This window comes from Brienomyrus brachyistius, unplaced genomic scaffold, assembly GCF_023856365.1.
Source record: "Brienomyrus brachyistius isolate T26 unplaced genomic scaffold, BBRACH_0.4 scaffold1423, whole genome shotgun sequence".
Taxonomy (NCBI): Eukaryota; Metazoa; Chordata; class Actinopteri; order Osteoglossiformes; family Mormyridae; genus Brienomyrus; species Brienomyrus brachyistius.
The window spans coordinates 1-20435 of NW_026043697.1; the positions used below are offsets into that span (position 1 = coordinate 1).

The window sequence follows — 20435 nt, forward strand, 5'->3', positions numbered from 1 at the left end:
GCCAATAATGCAATAAGACTACGCGAAATACAGCAGCGCATAATTGATAATGACACCATCTTTCAAAATATACACAGTGCAAGCATTTCTGCACTAAGTCGTGTACTTGCGCGCCACAGAATAAGAATGAAGCAAATTTACAGAGTTCCTTTCGAGAGAAACACAGAACGTGTAAAGCAACTGCGATATGACTATGTGCAGGTAAGCTATAGTGTCATTGGTTCTGAATTTGGAAGTGCATACTGTAGTGCTGTGCATGGGCCTCATGTGTTGCATTTGTTTTGTCTTGTCCAGAGAGTGATGGAACTAGAAGCAGATGCCATGAGACATGAGCTACTTTTTGTAGATGAGGCCGGTTTTAACCTCAGTAAAACCAGGAGACGTAGCAGGGACATTATTGGACACCGTGCCATCATCAATGTCCCAGGACAACGTGGTGGTAACATAACCATGTGTGCAGCTATAAGCCAAAATGGTGTTGTTCACCATCATGCAACCATAGGCCCATACAACACTGCACACATTATTGAATTCCTGGACACCTTACATGACACTCAACCTCCCTCCATACTCTCCATTCTTACAGTTTTTGACGATTGCTTACGCACGATTTTCAAAACAGGGCCCGTGTTTTCAAAACAGTACACACAATTAGCACAACCACACACCCAATTAGCAAAACACTACAGATCCTTTGCATAATGAAATACTCTTGTAAAAACTATATACTTATGTTTAAAAACCACACTTTTGTACCATAAGAAACACATGTTTCACATTTACCATACTCTGTTTGCACGAGTTACACTCTGCTGTGATAAACCTAAAACACTTTTAGCACTTCTACTTCCCTATGATTAGAGTAGGCTACCATCAACAAAGTACAAATGTAAAGTAAATCCACCAAACACTACACAAGACCAATGTTGCACACTGAAGAAACTCATTTATTTCTCAACATGCCCCAAAATGTTGACATGGAGATTCATAGTACTGTAACAACATGTCACTTTACGTACTGTACTGTCAGTTTACTGTAACAAAGAAAAACACTAGACATTGTCACTCTGCCTAGCTGGATCTGGCCAGAGAATTTCATCAACATCGCAGGCAATGTTGTCATTAGCTAGACACCTTGGGAAGAAACGTCTTGAATGACGAATCCATCCTTGTATTGCTGCTACCTCCATCTGGTCACAGACCTCCTCCATGGCTTGGAGGAGGGGTACCTCAGCCTGGAGACGGTGATCATATACCTTCCACCGCCATGCCGAGAAAAACTCTTCTATAGGGTTGAGGAATGGAGCGTATGGTGGAAGAGGACAGTGAAATGTAGATGTTGCTGAAACCAGTTCTGAACCAGAGCAGAGCGGTGGAAAGACACATTGTCCCAGACAACAATGTATTGCATATGATCGATTTGATTTGCTGCTGTTATGTTGTGCAACTGGTCCAAGAATGTAAGTATGAGTGGTGTGTTGTAAGGGCCCATATGGGCATGGCGGTGGAGGACCCCATTCTGTGTAATGGCTGCACAGAGTGTTATATTTCCCCCACGTTGCCCTGGGACATTGACTATAGCCCTGTGGCCAATGACGTTTCTTCCCCTCCTTCGTGTTCTCGTCAGGTTGAACCCAGCCTCATCTACGTAAATGAACTCATGCTGGATCTCCTCTCCATCCATTCGTAGAACTACCTGAAGAACAGTGTCAGGCAAAATTGTGTAGTTCAGTGTCGATGTAGTATACATATTACAGTACAGTAAAAGATGAGACAGTATGCAAGATCACACTGCTAAAGTGAATACATACCTCTGCATAATCATGCCGCAGTTGTTTCACCCTTTCGGAATTGCGCTCGAAAGGCACTCGATAAATTTGCTTCAATTGAATATGGTTTTTTTTTAAGGATGCGTGCCAGTGTTGATATTGAGACCTGATGGATATCGTTGAAACTGGCATGCTTATTGACAATGTTAGCTTGGAGCTGTTTCAGTGTTATAGCATTGCTGGCCAAAACCATGTTTACTATCTCCCTCTCTTGCTGTTCTGTGAACATTCCTATGTCATGTCAACCATGGCCTGACGCTGAGGGAGGCTGGACTGCGAGTACAGCCAAATCTAAGCCGATACACAGTGGCAAGTGTGATAAGAACATTTCGGCTGGAAAATAGGTATTGTACAAATATCACCATATCAAAAACATCTGCACGGTTTCAGTAACTGCTTTACAGTACTGTATTCTATGCAGTATCAGCACTTCTGTTACCTTGTCCTGTGAAATATACTGTACTATTGTTTACAGATTTTTTTCTACATAGGATTGAGGGTCAGGAACAACAAGGGGGAAGGCCTCCTATGTTCACAGAACAGCAAGAGAGGGAGATAGTAAACATGGTTTTGGCCAACAATGCTATAACACTCAAACAGCTCCAAGCTAACATTGTCAATAACCATGCCAGTTTCAACGATATCCATCAGGTCTCAATATCAACACTGGCACGCATCCTAAAAAAAAACCATATTCAAATGAAGCAAATTTATCGAGTGCCTTTCGAGCGCAATTCCGAAAGGGTGAAACGACTGCGGCATGATTATGCAGAGGTATGTATTCACTTTAGCAGTGTGATCTTGCATACTGTCTCATAATCTTTTACTGTACTGTAATATGTATACTATATCTACACTGAACTACACAATTTTGCCTGACACTGTTCTTCAGGTAGTTTTACGAATGGATGGAGAGGAGATCCAGCATGAGTTCATTTACGTAGATGAGGCTGGATTCAACCTGACGAGAACACGAAGGAGGGGAAGAAACGTCATTGGCCACAGGGCTATAGTCAATGTCCCAGGGCAACGTGTGGGACATATAACACTCTGTGCAGCCATTACACAGAATGGGCTCCTCCACCGCCATGCCCATATGGGCCCTTACAACACAGCACTCATACTTACATTCTTGGACCAATTGCACAACATAACAGCAGCAAACCAAATCGATCATATGCAATACATTGTTGTCTGGGACAATGTGTCTTTCCACCGCTCTACTCTGGTTCAGAACTGGTTTCAGCAACATCCACATTTCACCGTCCTATATCTTCCACCATACTCTCCATTCCTCAACCCTATAGAAGAGTTTTTCTCAGCATGGCGGTGGAAGGTATATGATCTCCATCTCCAGGCTGAGGTACCCCTCATCCAAGCCATGGAGGAGGCCTGTGACCAGATGGAGGTAGCAGCAATATAAGGATGGATTCGTCATTCAAGACGTTTCTTTCCAAGGTGTCTTGCTAATGACAACATTGCCTACGATGTTGATGAAATTCTCTGGCCAGATCCAGCTAGGCGAAGAGACAATGCCTAGTGTTTTTTTTTGTTACAGTAAACTTAGAGTACAATACGTAAAGTGACATGTTGTTACAGTACTATGAATCTCCATGTCAACATTTTGGGCATGTTGAGAAATAAATGAGTTTCTTCAGTGTGCAACATTGGTCTTGTGTAGTGTTTGGTGGATTTACTTTATATTTGTACTTTGTTGATGGTAGCCTACTCTAATCATAGGGAAGTAGAAGTGCTAAAAGTGTAACTCGTGCAAACAGAATATGGTAAATGTGAAACGTGTGTTTCTTATGGTAAAAAAGTGTGGTTTTTAAACATAAGTGTATAGTTTTTACAAGAGTGTTTAATTATGCAAAGGATCTGTAGTGTTTTGCTAATTGGGTGTGTGGTTGTGCTAATTGTGTGTACTGTTTTGAAAACACGGGCCCTGTTTTGAAAATCGTGCATAAGCAATCCAAAAAAACTGTAATACCATATGGAAACTGGAAAAATGTTTTGTTACGTAGGAATGTTTCGTTCAAATGTTCAGTATTGACTGACTTGAGTACATGAAAAGAAATAAATATGTTCATCAAGGTGCAGTACTTGCAGTCTCATGTGTTGTGTTTGCTAAATATATTCATGTTCTTTATCAATATCCCAAAAAAGAGAAAAAAAATCAAACCAAGACTGTATCATTATAAAAGTAGAAATGTTACAAGTGTTTAAGATTGAGCACAGCAGTGTGTAATTGGTTCAAACAGAATCCGACTGTATGAACCATGTGTGCGCCATAGGGCAGTGTTTCCCAACCTTTTTTGAATTGTGTACCCCCTGAGAGATTTTCTCATACCACAAGTACCCCCTTTGTCAAATGTGTTGATGATTCAATAAAAGTAGAACGTACAACTGATTATCAAATTTAAAACATTTTATTAAATCTCCATAACTTGAACATTTAATTCATTAAGCAACACATCCCAGATAGATTTTCTTTCTATACCAGGGCACAGCTAATGGAATGGCTGATAATATTTACCCATCATCAGGGAAATTAAATATAAAAATTTTTTCCACGTACCCCCTGTAATGTGCTCGCGTACCACTAGGGGTACGCGTACCCCCGGTTGGGAATCACTGCCATAGGGTACCAAAATGGGCTTTTGGTAAATTATTGTACAGTTTTGATTTAAGTGTTTCATTTTGCAAAAGATCTGAGATGTTCTGCTACTTGTGTGTGTAGATGTGTGAATTGTGTGTAGGGTTTTTACAAAATGAGCCTTGTTTTTAAAATCGTGCCTAAGCAATTGTAAAAAACTATTTTTTTTGTATTGAATTTCTGCAGCAAAGGAAACAAAATGCATGCATTTATTAAACCCAACAAAACAAAAATGTAGAAAGGCTTCAAATATAAGGGCAGACCTGACATAAAATAATGCAGTTTCTGTAATTACAGCTAATGATAGTGTTTTTTTTGTCAATGTGTTATGATTGACTAAATGTTCCTGTTGGAAGAGAACTTGTGTTAGTGTTTTTTTTTTTAAACACTGCAAACATTTTAAAACTTGTTTGCAGTGTTTTGCTAGACATAATGTACTGTGGTAGATTATTATTGTATTTTGAAAATTAGTTTTGAGGTTTAGTTTACAACATGTGATTTTGAGCATGAAGTTAACCGTTTTGTCAATTGTGTGTTTTAGGTGTGTTGGTGCGTTAAGAGTTTAGGAAACTTGTTAAATGTATTGCAAAAACTGTCATAGCGATTGTAAAAAACTGTAATATGCTATATATTCAAACATGTCCATGTAAAACTCCCAGACCAGACATCATTTCCCATCCCTACGTTACTTACAAAGCTGTCCTGGAGTTCGTGACCACAGGCAGCAGCCTCCAGTGCTCTTTATCTGATCTGATGAATTTCTTCATATCAAACACATCCAGCTCCTCATCTGACATCAGCATCACAAAGGCCAGAGCTGAGTACTGTGCAGGTGAGAGGTCATCTGCTGAAAGACGCCCTGACTTCAGGTATCTTTCGATTTCCTTTACTAGAGAATTGTCACCCAGTTCATTCAGACAGTGGAACAGATTGATGGTCCTTTCTGGAGATAAATTATTCTGTATATTCCACTTGATGTATTCGGCTGTTTCCTCAATGTTATGTGAGCTGGTTCTGGTCTGTCCCAGAAGCCTTTTTAACAGAGTCTTACTGGAGTCTGTTGAGAGACCCAGGAGGAAGCGGAGGTAGAGGTCCAAATGTCCATTCTTGCTTGTTAATGTCTGATCCACTGCAGTCTTCAGCAGGTCGGCTGATGAGTTTGACAGAAATACATATAAAGCAGCGAGATACTCCTGGATGCTCAGATGCACAAAGCAGTACACCTTATCCTCATACAACCCATATTCCTCTTTAAAGACTTCTGTGCATAGTCCAGAGTAAACTGAAGCTTCACTGACGTCAATGTCATTCTCTATCAAATCTTCCTCATAAAATATGAGATTGCCTTCCTCAAGGTTGTCAAAAGCCAGTTTACCAAGTTTTAAAAGGAATTCCTGGCTGTGTGTTTTAAGCTGTAATTTCTTCATGTACTTCTCGTTTTTAAATCCTGTTTGAACGTTCAGGAAGTGTGTGTACATTTCAGTTAGAGTCCTTGGAATTTCTCCCCTGTCAGTCTCACTAAAAAGCCTCTTAAGCACAGTAGCTGAAATCCAGCAGAACACAGGTATGTGGCACATGATGAAGAGGCTCCTTGATGATTTCACATGTGTGATAATCCTGTTGGCCAGGCTCTGTTCACTGAATCTCCTCCTGAAATACTCCTCCTTCTGGGCATCACTGAACCCTCGTATCTCGGTCACCCGGTGGATGCAGTCAGGAGGTATCAGATTGGCTGCTGCAGGCCGGGAGGTTATCCAGAGGAGAGCAGATGGAAGCAGATTCCCCTTAACGAGGTTAGTCAGCAGCACATTAAGTGACATTTTCTTTGTTATATCAAACCAGCTCTCATTGTTCAGAAAATCGAGAGAAAGGCGACATTCATCCAGACCATCAAAGATGAACAAGATTTTATAACTAAACAGCTCAGTGGATTCCAGCGATTTCAGTTCTGGGACAAAGCGGTGAAGCAGTTCAATCAGACTGTATTCATCCTTAATCAAATTCAGGTCCCGGAAAGGAAGAGCAAATATGAAGTGAAGATCCTGGTTTGCTTTTCCTTCTGCCCAATCGAGAATAAATTTCTGCACAGAAACTGTTTTCCCGATACCTGCCACTCCTTTAGTGAGTACAGTTCTGATAGGTGTTTCACGCCCAGATAAGGGTTTAAATATATCATTGCACTTGACTGTAGTATCTTCTGTTCGCCATTTCTTAGATGCTGTTTCAATCTGTCTCACTTCATGTGCATCATTGACTCCACCAGTCCCACCTTCAGTTATGTAGAGTTCTGTGTAAATCTCACTGAGAAGTGTTGGCTGTCCTCCCTTAGGTTTCCCTTCAAATACACACTGAAATTTCTGCTTCAGGTTACATTTTATTCTGTGCTGACACTGCATGAGTTCCCCTGAAAAAAAAGAGAGGAAAATGCAAATTCTCATCATGATCTTGATCAGAATGGGAAGAAGGATATTGAAAACACACAAGAACGACACAACGTTTGTAATCATTTCCCTATGCCCACCAATGACAACCTTAGCCAGAAGTAACCAAGCAAAACACGAGACTTTTGACATTTTTAGTTTTTCGATTGCAGTCACGGATTCAGAAATAATTTTGAGGTTCCCCTTGTGGTAACGGACAAAATGGTCCCCACAAATTCAAAATAACTGATTTTTATTACATGGTGGATGTGTGTGTGTATATAAATATATATATATATTTATACTACGGGACCGTTGAATGCTTGAATCTGATTGGCTGACGAACGTTCTGAGGTGTGCAATTATTTTCAGGGAAACGCACGGCGAACGTAGTTCCAGGCAGCTCTCTTGACCGCATTACAGTTCCATATCACTTCGCATAGTTAACTGTAATAACGGAAATTAGCATACAGTACCTATACAGCACACAGGACTAACAAAAACAACAACATGACAGACGATTTTCCGAAAGTAAATTTTTATATTTACGGTGAATATGAAACTTTCAACAACTGGGCTGCAGCAGTATTAGTTAGCCTAGTGTACCAACTTAAAGGCTAAACATGACATTTCTCACTAGCGAGGTAATAACAGCGCTGCATCTTAAAGCAGACTTACAGTTTAGAGACGGTGCTTCAGAACACTGTTGAGGGACACACAGAGGTAGCCTTCATACAAGCTCTGTCTCTCTCTCTGTTTCTCTTTCTCTGTGTCTCTGTCTCTCTCGCTCTCTTTCTAATAACTTCATTATTAACTGCATTAGTCTGCTATCAACAGCTCAAGCCTCCATTGCCAGCTTTAAAATGACGTTTTGGAACTAGCAAATGAGTCGTTGGATGAGATGCGGAAGAAATAATCCTACTCACAATAGCGATTTAAGTAGAAAAACCGGACGAATCCCTTGAAATATATCATCTGATCAATGTCTTGAGGTGTGGCAACCGTAGTATAAGCGGAATAATTGACTCCGGACCGTTGAATTATTAGAAAATAATGCACACCCGAGGTGGTAATGCAGCCACGACGCGAAGCGGAGTCTTTCTAATAATTCAACGACCTGTCGTCAATTATTCCTTACATATATCCCCCTTTTTAACTAGTAGTTCAAAATCTTTGCAATTTTATTACTGATTAGTCCAGGGGGGAAGTGATATATATATATATATATATATATAATCACTTCCCCCCTGGACTAATCAGTAATAAAATTGCAAAGATTTTAAACTATTAGTTAAAAAGGGGGATGGGAACAGAAAATAATTTTATTTGACTATTACAATTTACATATACAGTGGACGGTTCATGCAGGTGCAGCAGGACACTTCACGATAAAGTGTGTTTCTGAAAATGATGCGATCCCATACACCTGAAAGGTATTTCCAACTTTCCCTAATGAATTTACGTTGGGAGTAACTGACATTAATTTTAGCTATTTACTAAATTAGCAAATGCAGAATTATCCAAGGTAAGCTAGTAACACTCCACGTACCACAGAGAGTAATACGGTAATTCAGTGTTTCCCAACCCAGTCCTCAGGGACCCGAAACAGTCCATGTTTTTGCTCCCTCATAGTTCCCAGCCAATCAGGAACACTGAATACCTGGTACACGTGCACTGGGAGCTGAGAGGAAGCAAAAACATGGACTGTTCGGGGTCCCCGAGGACTGGGATGAGAAACACTGCAGTAATTACTCTGATTAGTGATTATTACCTTTGTCTTTTTCCCGTTTTTCCTCCTCTCCTCTTTCTTTTTTTCCTCCCTGGGCACTGGAGTCCTTTGATCTTTTTGACATAATAATGTCTGTTTGAATTAAATACCATTAATCGTATCACACAGTTATAAATCGTATTTTAATTTAAATTTTCCCCCTTTTGAATGGACAGCACCCCTGGGATTTTCCTGTACTGGCCCTGATATACAGGGTTCAATTCAATGTATTTTTATATAGAGCCTTTCACTACCGAGTCCAAGGTGCGTTACATGGGCATGTTCTGATACATTCCTGCATCATTTATACAGAATAATTCAAAAACACGGAAAACAGAATACAAAGAGAAACAGATGACAACGGAAAAGGGGAACCAAAAACTCCCAAGTAGGGAGAAAAAAAAAACCCTGGGGATCAACTGGCTGCCCCCCGGGCATGCTTATATTATAAGAAAAGAAAGAGTGGGCTTGCTTGCTAAAAGCAAAGTGTAAACTACAGAACAGCATACAGCTCTTACTCTGCTCCAATATGTCACCCAGCTCACTTCCTGCTTGGGGACCTGAAATAAGGAAGAATTTCAGATTTATTTCTGTCTTCAGCATCCCTATCTAACAAACATCAACATTTCCCATTTAATGATATACAATATGTTAATTTTTCAGGTTACAAGGGTTACAATTTAGACAAAAAAAAAACAAGAAAGGTTAAAAATATGATTACCCTTCTTCAGGTCTTTACTCAGTCTCTGAACAAGATCATTTAGGTTCATCTTCTTCAGGATCTCAAGCGTGACCTTGAGAGCACCGACTTCACCATAGGAACGTATTATCATGTCGGTGATGCCTATTCTGTCCAAATTCTCCAGCTGACCCCTGGGAATGCGCTGATACTCTTCATACACCAGGTGAATCAGGTAAAATGTAAACTTCTTCAGCTCATCTTCAGTGAGCTCCTCCAGAGAATGCATCAAGAGGACAGCGAGCGAGGTCTGGGTCTGCAGAATGTCGGAGATGAGTCCATGAGACCTCACAAACCTGTACATGGTCACTCACACACATGCACTGACCTTTACATTAACAGAAACCACTTTTCCTGTTGTATGTGGCTGCTGGAGACACCTATTGTGATTCTGTCATTACTATATGTGTGCGTTTATTTTCCGCATTATTATTATTAAACCTTTATTTAAGCATATCAGTCCACTGATTTTTAAAATGTCTTGAGAGACCCTTCCGATTTAAATAGCAATAAAAATAGTTTAAGACCCAATAGAGCACATTAGAACAATAAAGGTCAAAAACAAAATACATTACAAACATCTTGTTAAGACAGCATCCAATATAATTCTACATTTTTTATATGAAGTTATTCTGTTCTGTTACAGTACATCTAACATTTCGTGCAGTGTGCTATGATATGGAAGTAGCCTGAGGAAGTGCACGGTGGAGAGTGAGCTTTTTGTCTGCTAAGTTATTCTGTTCTGTTACAGTACATCTAACATTTCATGCAGTGCGCTATGATAAGGGAGTAGCCTGAGGAAGCGCACTGCGGAGAGTGAGCTTTTTGTCTGCTATTTTCAGCAAATCAATTGAATTGACTCTGAATTGACGTTTTTGCTACCTGTTCATTAGAATAGGTGATATATCACATATATATTTAAAAAAAAAAAACATAAAACCTAGTGTATTCAGCTGAAAATAGTTACTCAACTTAAGCTTTCCTGCCTTTCAGTGTCAGGTTTTTAGAGAAAACATGCATCTTATGCCAAAACATTATAGCCAAACCTCTCCATGGGAATGGTGAGCCATTGCTTAGGTGATTATGGCTGTAAAGAAACCAGTTCCTGTGTATCACAGCCTGACTCTGTAATACAAACCGAAAGTAATGTTAGCTTTATATTCAAACGTCAGTTTTCCAGCTGTAGTGTCTTTCAAACATAGCAAAATGGGCAGTTATTACTCGGCAGGTCCAGGCAGTTTATAATCACAGGCAGAGATGTCCACTAATTTGGACTAATAACTACAGTATATGCTGTATTCTACCGTATGCTTCAGTCAAAAAAGCATGTAGTCATTGACATGAGTGCTTTTAAAGCACCTTTACAACTATATGCTCTGGAAGGCTATATGTCACAGACCAGGGTTAACAGTCTACAACAACAATAATAATAATAATAATAATAATAATAATAAGACACTTTATTGGTGCCCATGGGGAAATTCCCTTTATGCCTCCCCCAACTTGCCCTTTATAAGAGAAAGCAAAGGGCAGCCACCCACAGCAGCACCCAGAGAGCTGGGGGTTAAGGGCGTCGCCGAAGGACCTGCAGATGTGCCGAGGCCGGGCTCGAACCAGCAACCTTCCGATCACAAGCCCACTGAGCCACATGCTACCCAAAAATGGACCACAAATTAGCCAGAATGCTTTGCTCCTGTCTTTGAGTTTGAAATGACCTTGCTCTCTAAATTGTTTGTATCTGTTGGTTTCATTACTTACCTTATTTATACTTACATGTTCCTCCAATAATCAATTGGCAGTTTGGAAATGAAACGATACATGATACATTCAGTACTTGAAATTGGTCAGTACTCACAGGTACACAGTACAGCACCTCTTCGTAATGGTACTTCACAATATATGCTCAGAGTATTGACACCTAGAAATGAATAACAAGGGGAGTACCAGCACCTGGTGCTGAATAACAAGGGGAGTGATCAAGGACGATATACTGTGGATATTAGTCTCTACCACATTTGATTGTTAGTTATTTTTAGGGATTGTTTAGGTTGCCTGAGTTCATTGCTGTATGCTGATTGATTCCTTGCCTTTAGTGCTGCAGAAGTACTTACAAGTGTGTAACTCGAAAGGAATCCTGAAGGATTCTCTCTGGTGGGTGGGGTCCATCAGTGTTAGTATGAGCAGGTCTTGATGTATTATTCTTGTGAGAGGGGGCTAACCTGGGAGAAGAAACAGAATATCCATTACTGAGGGAGGCTAATGAATTCTGTTTGTCATTCCATCCCCTTTATTCCATCTACGGTACCTCCGCATAGGAGAACCTTATCTGCATCCCAGGGAGCCCCATGCAGAGAAGCACCTGGAATAAACCAAAGCTTCTGAAACATCTACTGACTACTGTAAGTCATAAGAGCAAGTCCCACAAAGTCAGCAGCCAGTGAGCTTTGCTATATCAGGTGTTTTATATTGTTGCCCTATTAAACAAAATCGCGGTGAATTAATAATAATAATAATAATAATAATAATAATAATCTGTTAAATCAAAAGCAGTACCATATCATGCTATGCAAATACACATCCAGCGCCACTGGTCTACAGGGGAGTGGGCGGTACCATACCATGCTACGGACATATAGGGTGCATGATACTTCATGCAGCCGCTTACAGCGCTGGCTTAAAGCAATGCATTCTGGTCCTGACGCAATGCATCATGCTTAGTTTTTTTTTGTCCAACTTCAGCCGGCGCTGCAAAGTGTCAACTGTGTACAAAAAGCTCACGAGAGCAAGACGATTTAAGACAGATCGTGCAGCACTTCTCAGCCGGTTGCACAAACTGGAATCGCCTCCATGATGACACAACTTTGCCCTTAAGAACATAAGAACATAAGAACTATACAAACGAGAGGAGGCCATTCGGCCCATCAAGCTCGCTTGGGGAGAACTAAACTAATAGCTCAGAGTCGTTAAAATCTTATCTAGCTCTGATTTAAAGGAACCCAAGGATTCAGCTTGCACTACATTATCAGGAAGGGTATTCCATACTCTGACTACACGCTGTGTAAAGAAGTGCTTCCTTAAATCCAGCTTGAAGTGTTCTCCCGCTAATTTCCACCTATGGCCACGAGTTCGTGTATTTAAACTAATGCTGAAGTAACTATTTGGTTGAACAGCATCCAAACCTGTTAGAATCTTATATACCTGGATCATGTCCCCCCTCAGTCTCCTTTGCTTGAGACTGAACAGATTTAGCTCAAGTAACCGTTCCTCGTATGACATTCCTCTAAGACCAGGAATCATTTTTGTGGCCCTACGCTGCACCTTTTCTAAGGCCACAATGTCCTTTTTAAGATATGGTGACCAAACCTGCACACAATATTCTAGGTGAGGTCTCACCAAGGAATTGTATAATCTTAGCATTACCTCCCTTGACTTAAACTCCACACACCTGGAGATATACCCCAACATCCTATTGGCCTTTTTTATTGCTTCCCCACACTGGCGAGAATGGGACATGGAAGCATCAACATACACACCAAGGTCTTTCTCATGATCAGCTACCTTTATTTCAGTGACACCCATGAAATACCTGTACTTTATATTTCTGCTCCCTAGATGGAGTACCTTACATTTATCGATGTTAAAATTTCATCTGCCAGGTATCGGCCCAGTCACTAATTAAATCAAGATCCCGCTGTAGCTGCTGAGCCACTAATTCAGTATCTGCTACACCACCCACCTTGGTGTCATCTGCAAATTTCACCAGTTTACTGTATATATTGGTATCCATATCATTTATGTAAATTAGGAACAATAGTGGTCCTAAAATCGAACCCTGCGGTACCCCACTATGAACGCAAGCCCACTTTGACATTGTGCCTCTTATAACTACTCGCTGTTTCCTATCTGTTAACCAGTTATCAATCCAGGTCGCTACGGTACCTAAAATACCTGTCGCTTTGAGTTTAAGTAGGAGCCTCTTGTGGGGGACAACATCAAAAGCCTTTTGGAAATCTAAGTAGATGACATCATAGGCCTTCTTATCATCAACTTCCTGAGTAGCTTCCTCAAAAAACTCCAACAGATTTGTTAAACAGGATCTACCTCTCCTAAATCCATGCTGGCTATCCCGCAAAATGTTATTAGAGTCCAGGTAATCTACCATTTTCTCTTTGATTATAGCCTCCATAACTTTACCAGTTATACAAGTTAGACTGATTGGCCTATAGTTAGACAAATTACTTCTATCCCCTTTTTTAAAAATAGGCGTTATGAAGGCGTGCCTCCAATCAGAAGGTACCACACCTTCAGATAAGGATTTTTGAAACAGTAAAGGGTCGGCAAATAATATCCCTCATCTCTTTTAATACTATAGGTAAGATGCCATCAGGACCCTGTGATTTATTTATTTTGAGCTTAGCTAGGCTTTGCAAAACATCTGCTTCAGTTATATATATATTAGCTATAGACAATGCTGGATAGGTAATAACTGGTAAATTACTAAGGTCCTCAACAGTGAATACCCATGCAAAACTATCATTGAACTCATTTACTATATCAATGTCGTTTACTATTATAAGACCCTTACTATCCTGCAGATTAGTAATTTCAGGTTTTAGAGCTCTTTTAGAGTTAAAATACTGGAAGAAACTTTTAACGTCATCCTTAGCTTCCAATGCAACCATCCTTTCGACATTTCTTTTAGCTCGTCTAATATCATTTTTTAACTCAGTCTGTAGACTTAGATATTCCTGCTTAATTCTGTCATCGTCAGTTATTTTCCATTGCTGGAACAAAGCCCTTTTCCTCCTTACTTTATGATTTATTTCCCTAGTAAACCACCTAGGTTGCAATTTCCTAGATTTATTCTTGCTGGAAACAGGTATGAAGTCCTCTTGCACTTGCAATAATGTGCTTTTAAAAAATTCCCAGGCCTCTTCAACAGTTTTGTTATTTAACTCCATCCAGTTCACAGTTTCTAGTTTTAGTCTCATACACTTAAAGTCAGCCTTCCTAACATTATATATTTTTGATTTGGACTTAGCTCTTCGAACACTAAACTTAACCTCAAATTTGACCATGTTATGATCGCTACTGTCAAGTGGTTCTAAAACGTCTAATTTACCAATCCTGTCCTGGTTATTAGAGAGAACAAGATCAAGAATGGCATCTCCCCTGGTAGGGGTGTTAACAAACTGAGTAAAAAAACAATCCTGTACTAATTCCACCATCTCCAGTTCATTTTCTGAAGAGCCAGTGACAATGTCCCACTGCATTCCTGGTAGATTAAAATCACCCATAACTACCACATCATTTTTATTGCTCATAGTCCTAATATCACTGTATAACAATCTGCTTTCCTCAGCAGCTATATTAGGTGTTCTGTAACAAACACCGACAATTAGGCTATTTGAGTTTTTAGCATCTAATTTTACCCATATTGCTTCCGTAGTTTTATTTATATCAGTAAGTTCCCTTGCCTGCAAGTTTTCCTTTACATATACTGCAACACCACCTCCCTTTTTTCCTATACGATCCTTACGGAACAACGTGTAACCATCCATATTATATTCTTGTCCATCCTTTTCACTCAACCACGTTTCAGTTACTCCTATAATATCATAAGAGTCCGATGAGATAAAAGCCTCTAAATCATGAATTTTATTCCTAATACTTCTGGCGTTTAAATACAGACAACAAAGGGTAGGCCTATTACGGTGCCCACTTACAATATGATTATTTGGGGCTTTCCGTTTCCCCCCACTGACATAGTTAACTAACCTCCCTGCCCCCCCAGTCCCTAGTTTAAACATTCCTCAACTACTCTACACATACGCCTCCCCAATACACTGGTTCCCCTCTGGTTCAGGTGCAACCCATCCGGCTTGAACAGGTCCCACCTGTTCCAGAAGGTCCTCCAATGCCCCATAAACCTAAACCCCTCTTTCCTACACCATCCTTTTAGCCACGCATTTAATTTCCTTATCTCAGCTAACTTAGCCTGACTTGCACGTGGCACGGGGAGTATTTCAGAGAATACCACCGTGGACGTTCTGCTTCTAAGCTTATTGGCAACTTCTATAAATTTATCCTGCAGAACAGCCCTTCTACCCTTGCCTATGTCGTTGGTGCCAACATGCACCACGACAACTGGATCCACCCCAGCTGGGGCCAAAAGCTTATCCACACGATCTGGAAGGTCTCCTACCTGGGCACCAGGCAGGCAAGACACCGTACGGGACCCTCTATCACGCGTGCACACATAACTGTCTACTCCCCTAATAATGGAATCCCCCACTACCACAACCTCCCTCTTCCTGGGCGGAGGGGGCTCCTCAGTGCCCAAGGGCCCACCTGCCTCCCCAGTCCGTTCCGGCTCTAAAGCTGGAAGAACCTGAAATCTGTTCGACACAGCCACCTCAGGTGATGCCGCCTCTGCAACGTGTGTACGCCCCTTCCTGCGTCTACGACCTACGGTCACCCACCTCTCTCGACCTCTCTGCTCTTCATTCTCCCTCCTCCCCGCTAGTGGCGTACACACCTTCTCCCTAAAAGGCGTATTAACTTGCTCCTCTAACTCACTGTTGCATTGGATGAGAGCCAGTTGCTCCTCAAGGCCGCGAACCTTGACCATGAGCGAGTCCACTAGCTTACATCGCTCGCAGATGAAGTCCGACTGGACACTAACGTCCAGAAGGGCAAACATGTTGCAAACGCAACATTGAGCCGGCCCCATAATTAACTAACTCACTATGACCCCGTACTCCCAGCCCAGTAAATTTATATAGCGTATTTAACTTTAAAGATTAATTCGCGTACCGTTAAATGCAATAAAGTGCCGAGTACACTAAAATAAGTTACTTGGGTTGAAACGGAACTTAATTATTATTTTTATTTAAAATTTTAAATCCGATAAATTTACTACTACTTACCAAAGGAACTTCTGCCTGAACCAAGTATGAACTAAAAACAAAACGAAATCGAAGTTGCTCTTGGGAGGTCGAAAAACCACAAAAACCCCCTCACAGCAGGCTACTGCCGGAGCGGGGAAAAAAGTGGAAAATGTCCTCCCGGCCCCGACTGGCGACCGAGCAAAGCTCAGGAGCAACTGTCCTTTTCTGGCGCTGAGTAACGTTACCGACGTTAGATATTATTAGCTATTTCGCCCCGCCGGTGTTTTTTACGGAGTTAAACGCGAACAGAAAACGCAGCTCACTGCCCGTAACAATCGCGCTGTTAATAAACAGACAGGACAGACAAGCACTCACGCCGACCAAAATAAGAACAATAAATAGAAATAACACAGCCACCCACTAAACAATTAAAGCACACAAACACTCAGAAAATACGTTCCAAACACCCCAAAAACAATCACAAACAATCCCAAAACAATCGCTGCAGCTCAACACCACTCTCTCACAGTATCCCAGCAATCTCTCGCAGCAATCCCAGGATCTTGGCTGAAGATTTGTATGTTTGTATCCCAGCCAGTTCCAATGCGTTATGTTATTTCTCCCGAAAAGCAATGACAATTGGTTTTCAGTTAATTTACCTGGTAAAATAAAGGTTAAATAAATAATACATAAATGCAAGTACACGTGAGTTAGTTATTTATTTATTGTTAGTTACTGCAATGCTGTGCTGCTTTATTTGTTTAATCGTCTAGTCTGTGAAGAAGAAATTCAAGTAAGAATTGCATTGTACTCTGCACGACTTGGCGGCAGTCATTTTATACTCCACCCTGGCAGCCACTAGCAGATCTCACTCCACGTCATGTCAGCTGCAGACAGACATAAGCTCTAGTCGAACTCACCCATACACCCAGCGCCACTGGTCTACAGGGGAGTGGGCGACTACAAAAGCTGCCCAGCAAAGGGCGTCAGCTCTAAGGGCTGGTTTAGAACTAGTCTCGACGCTCGCAATGCGTTTGCTTAAGCATCATGGCTGCCATGTGTATTCTGCATTCTTTAGTCACCACTCTAATTGCAAACAGCAGCAGAGGGATCCCATTATGCCAATCTCTCCAATTCAAGGCAATAAGCTCGAAACAGTTTTGAGAGCTTAATGGAACTTCTCTAATGCATCCTGTGATTCCGGATGATATGCTGTACAGTAGCTATACAATGTTGGATGGACAACTGCTTAAGAACTTGGGAAAGTGTACAGCTCAAGGTCTGAGCCCTGTTCAGACTGGCAACTTTTGGCAAACCAAACACTGAAGAACTTAATTAAAGCCTTGGAGATAGCAGATACTGTAATCTTCCTCAAAATTCATTGCTTCCGCAAACTTAGTTGGCACACACAATTGTCAGAAGGTATCGATTACCTGACTTGCAAAGTGGAAGCGTTCCAACACAATCAAATAAGACGCGTTCAAAGCTCTCCTTAAACAGCAGGGATAGGATGGAGAGGAGCCGCAGGGATTGTTTGATTTGGCTTACCCAACACTTGACACACGTGCCGTGATCTACAATACTGGGAGACATCCGATTTAATTTCAAGTAAAAGTGTCTTACCACCCAATTCCAAGTCTTCCTAATCCCGAGATAACCAGAAAGACAGTGATCATGAGCCATATGCAATCTCTCATTTCTAAAACAAGATGGAACAATGATCTGAAATGTCCTGCTCCAATCACCCTCACCTGACATGGCAGGATGAGTCCACTTACTCAACACCCCATTACTAAAGAAATAGCCAGAGGCAAACCTTAATAATAGCATCTTCTGACACAGCCCCTACAAACAGAGGACCAAGTGTAGGGTCAGCTCCCCGCTCTGACACAGCCCCTACAAACAGAGGACCTAGCGTAGGGTCAGCTCCCCGCTCTGACACAGCCCTTACAAACAGAGGACCTAGCGTAGGGTCAGCTCCCCTCTCTGACACAGCCCCTACAAACAGAGGACCTAGCGTAGGGTCAGCTCCCCGCTCTGACACAGCCCTTACAAACAGAGGACCTAGCGTAGGGTCAGCTCCCCGCTCTGACACAGCCCCTACAAACAGAGGACCTAGCGTAGGGTCAGCTCCCCGCTCTGACACAGCCCCTACAAACAGAGGACCTAGCGTAGGGTCAGCTCCCCGCTCTGAAACAGCCCCTACAAACAGAGGACCTAGTGTAGGGTCAGCTCCCCGCTCTGAAACAGCCCCTACAAACAGAGGACCTAGCGTAGGGTCAGCTCCCCGCTCTGAAACAGCCCCTACAAACAGAGGACCTAGCGTAGGGTCAGCACCCCTCTCTGACACAGCCCCTACAAACAGAGGACCTAGTGTAGGGTCAGCTCCCCGCTCTGACACAGCCCCTACAAACAGAGGACCTAGTGTAGGGTCAGCTCCCCGCTCTGACACAGCCCCTACAAACAGAGGACCTAGTGTAGGGTCAGCTCCCCGCTCTGACACAGCCCCTACAAACAGAGGACCTAGTGTAGGGTCAGCTCCCCGCTCTGACACAGCCCCTACAAACAGAGGACCTAGTGTAGGGTCAGCTCCCCGCTCTGACACAGCCCCTACAAACAGAGGACCTAGTGTAGGGTCAGCTCCCCTCTCTGACACAGCCCCTACAAACAGAGGACCTAGTGTAGGCTCAGCTCCCCGCTCTGACACAGCCCCTACAAACAGAGGACCTAGTGTAGGGTCAGCTCCCCTCTCTGACACAGCCCTTACAAACAGAGGACCTAGTGTAGGGTCAGCTCCCCTCTCTGACACAGCCCCTACAAACAGAGGACCTAGTGTAGGGTCAGCTCCCCGCTCTGACACAGCCCCCACAAACAGAGGACCTAGTGTAGGGTCAGCTCCCTGCTCTGACACAGCCCCTACAAACAGAAGACTTAGTGTAGGGTCAGTTCCCCGATTTGCGTCCTCCAAAGAGCAAAGACACACCATAAAATGGAAACTGCGGAGACAAAGCAACCACTTCACCAGATACCAGCTCAGAATCTAGGTTGTGTAAGGATAGATTCAGAGATCCCTCACCAAATCCCTTCACCATAGAAAAGAACAGGAGTGCATCTTTGAGCATTACAGATTAGAAAGCTCCAGTATCTTCCCATATTTTAATAGGGCATTTAGTCTCAGGATTAGAGCTTAAAAACACAAAATCATTTGTTAGAAAGGATGAAGAACCTAACAACTCTTGTTTCAGATAGACCATCAACTAGTCAGACTGATGGAACCATATGATTTCTCTCAACAGTCTTTACACAGGCAACAGGCTTAAGATATTTCAATTTCATTAAAATATTTTCCTCAGAACAGCACAATCCACGATAACATGGCCAGATTTCTTAAAATAGAAACATAGCCTCACTGATGAGAGAGCAGAGGGGGACTTTGGAACTGAGCCAAATGGATGCATTTCTCTAGAAGGCTTTACTTTAGAAAATATACCTCTCTCTCAGTTATAGGTGACTTGTCCCACAAAGTTTGTTTTATGATTGAGGACAAAGTCATCTGCAAGCACAGCAGCTTGATTCAAAGTCACCACTTTCTGCTCATTTAAATACACACAGACAGCTTACGGCACACACTCCTTAAAGTCCGCAAACAACATGAGCTGTCTGAGCTGTTTTTTGGAGTCAACTTTCTGCAATAAGCACCACCTATCAAAGAGATTTACCTTCTCTTGTGCAAACTCAACATAGCGTCTCTCACCTGGCTTCATGTAGCTCCTGAAACCTTGCCGATAAGCTTCTGGGACTTTGTAAGGGCACCTTTCCAACAAGCACACTCTGTAAAAGGAGAGTCCATGACCGTTTAGGCCATTTTGAACAGGCACACATTCAAAATGAGGAAAGAATTGCTTAACATCCTTTTCATGAAAAGGAGGAACTATCCTTATACTGTATGGCTGGTTACATCAAACTATACTGAACAAAAATATAAACGCAACACTCTTGTTTCTGCTCCCATTTTTCATGAGATGGACTTAAAGACCTACAATTCATTCCAGATACACAATATTACCATTTCTCTCAAACATTTCTCACAAATCAGTCTAAATGTGTGATAGTGAGCACTTCTGCTTTGCTGA

The 20435-nt window shown here is 41.9% G+C and overlaps 1 protein-coding gene across 7 annotated transcripts; it reads right to left on the reverse strand.

Annotated features, from left to right (window-relative positions):
• Nucleotides 1-2130: 2130 nt before the first annotated feature.
• Nucleotides 2131-20177, reverse strand: LOC125730704 (protein NLRC3-like). 7 transcript variants are annotated; one of them, XM_049005822.1, is made up of 9 exons: nt 20057-20177; nt 11524-11631; nt 11268-11330; nt 10459-10537; nt 9395-9668; nt 9192-9233; nt 8677-8766; nt 5179-6889; nt 2131-3346 (listed from the first exon to the last, which is right to left on the reverse strand). In XM_049005822.1, the coding sequence occupies exons 4-9, from the start codon at nt 10480-10482 to the stop codon at nt 3268-3270; spliced, it is 2220 nt and encodes a 739-aa protein (XP_048861779.1). In that variant the 5' UTR covers nt 10483-10537; nt 11268-11330; nt 11524-11631; nt 20057-20177; the 3' UTR covers nt 2131-3267. The 7 variants fall into 7 exon arrangements, with proteins under 7 accessions (XP_048861779.1, XP_048861781.1, XP_048861776.1 ...); XM_049005824.1 differs by having other exon boundaries at nt 2131-3221; nt 9395-10537; XM_049005819.1 differs by having other exon boundaries at nt 9395-10537.
• Nucleotides 20178-20435: the final 258 nt, after the last annotated feature.

Excerpts from the sequence above, each read along its gene's own strand:
- LOC125730704 (XM_049005819.1), bottom strand. The coding sequence starts at position 9,716 with ATGTACAGGTTTGTGAGGTCTCATGGACTCATCTCCGACATTCTGCAG. Across the intron at positions 9,234-9,394 it reads GAGTAAAGACCTGAAGAAGG|GTCCCCAAGCAGGAAGTGAG; the intron begins GTAATCATATTT and ends TCCTTATTTCAG. Across the intron at positions 6,890-8,676 it reads AAAACGGGAAAAAGACAAAG|GGGAACTCATGCAGTGTCAG; the intron begins GTAATAATCACT and ends CTTTTTTTTCAG.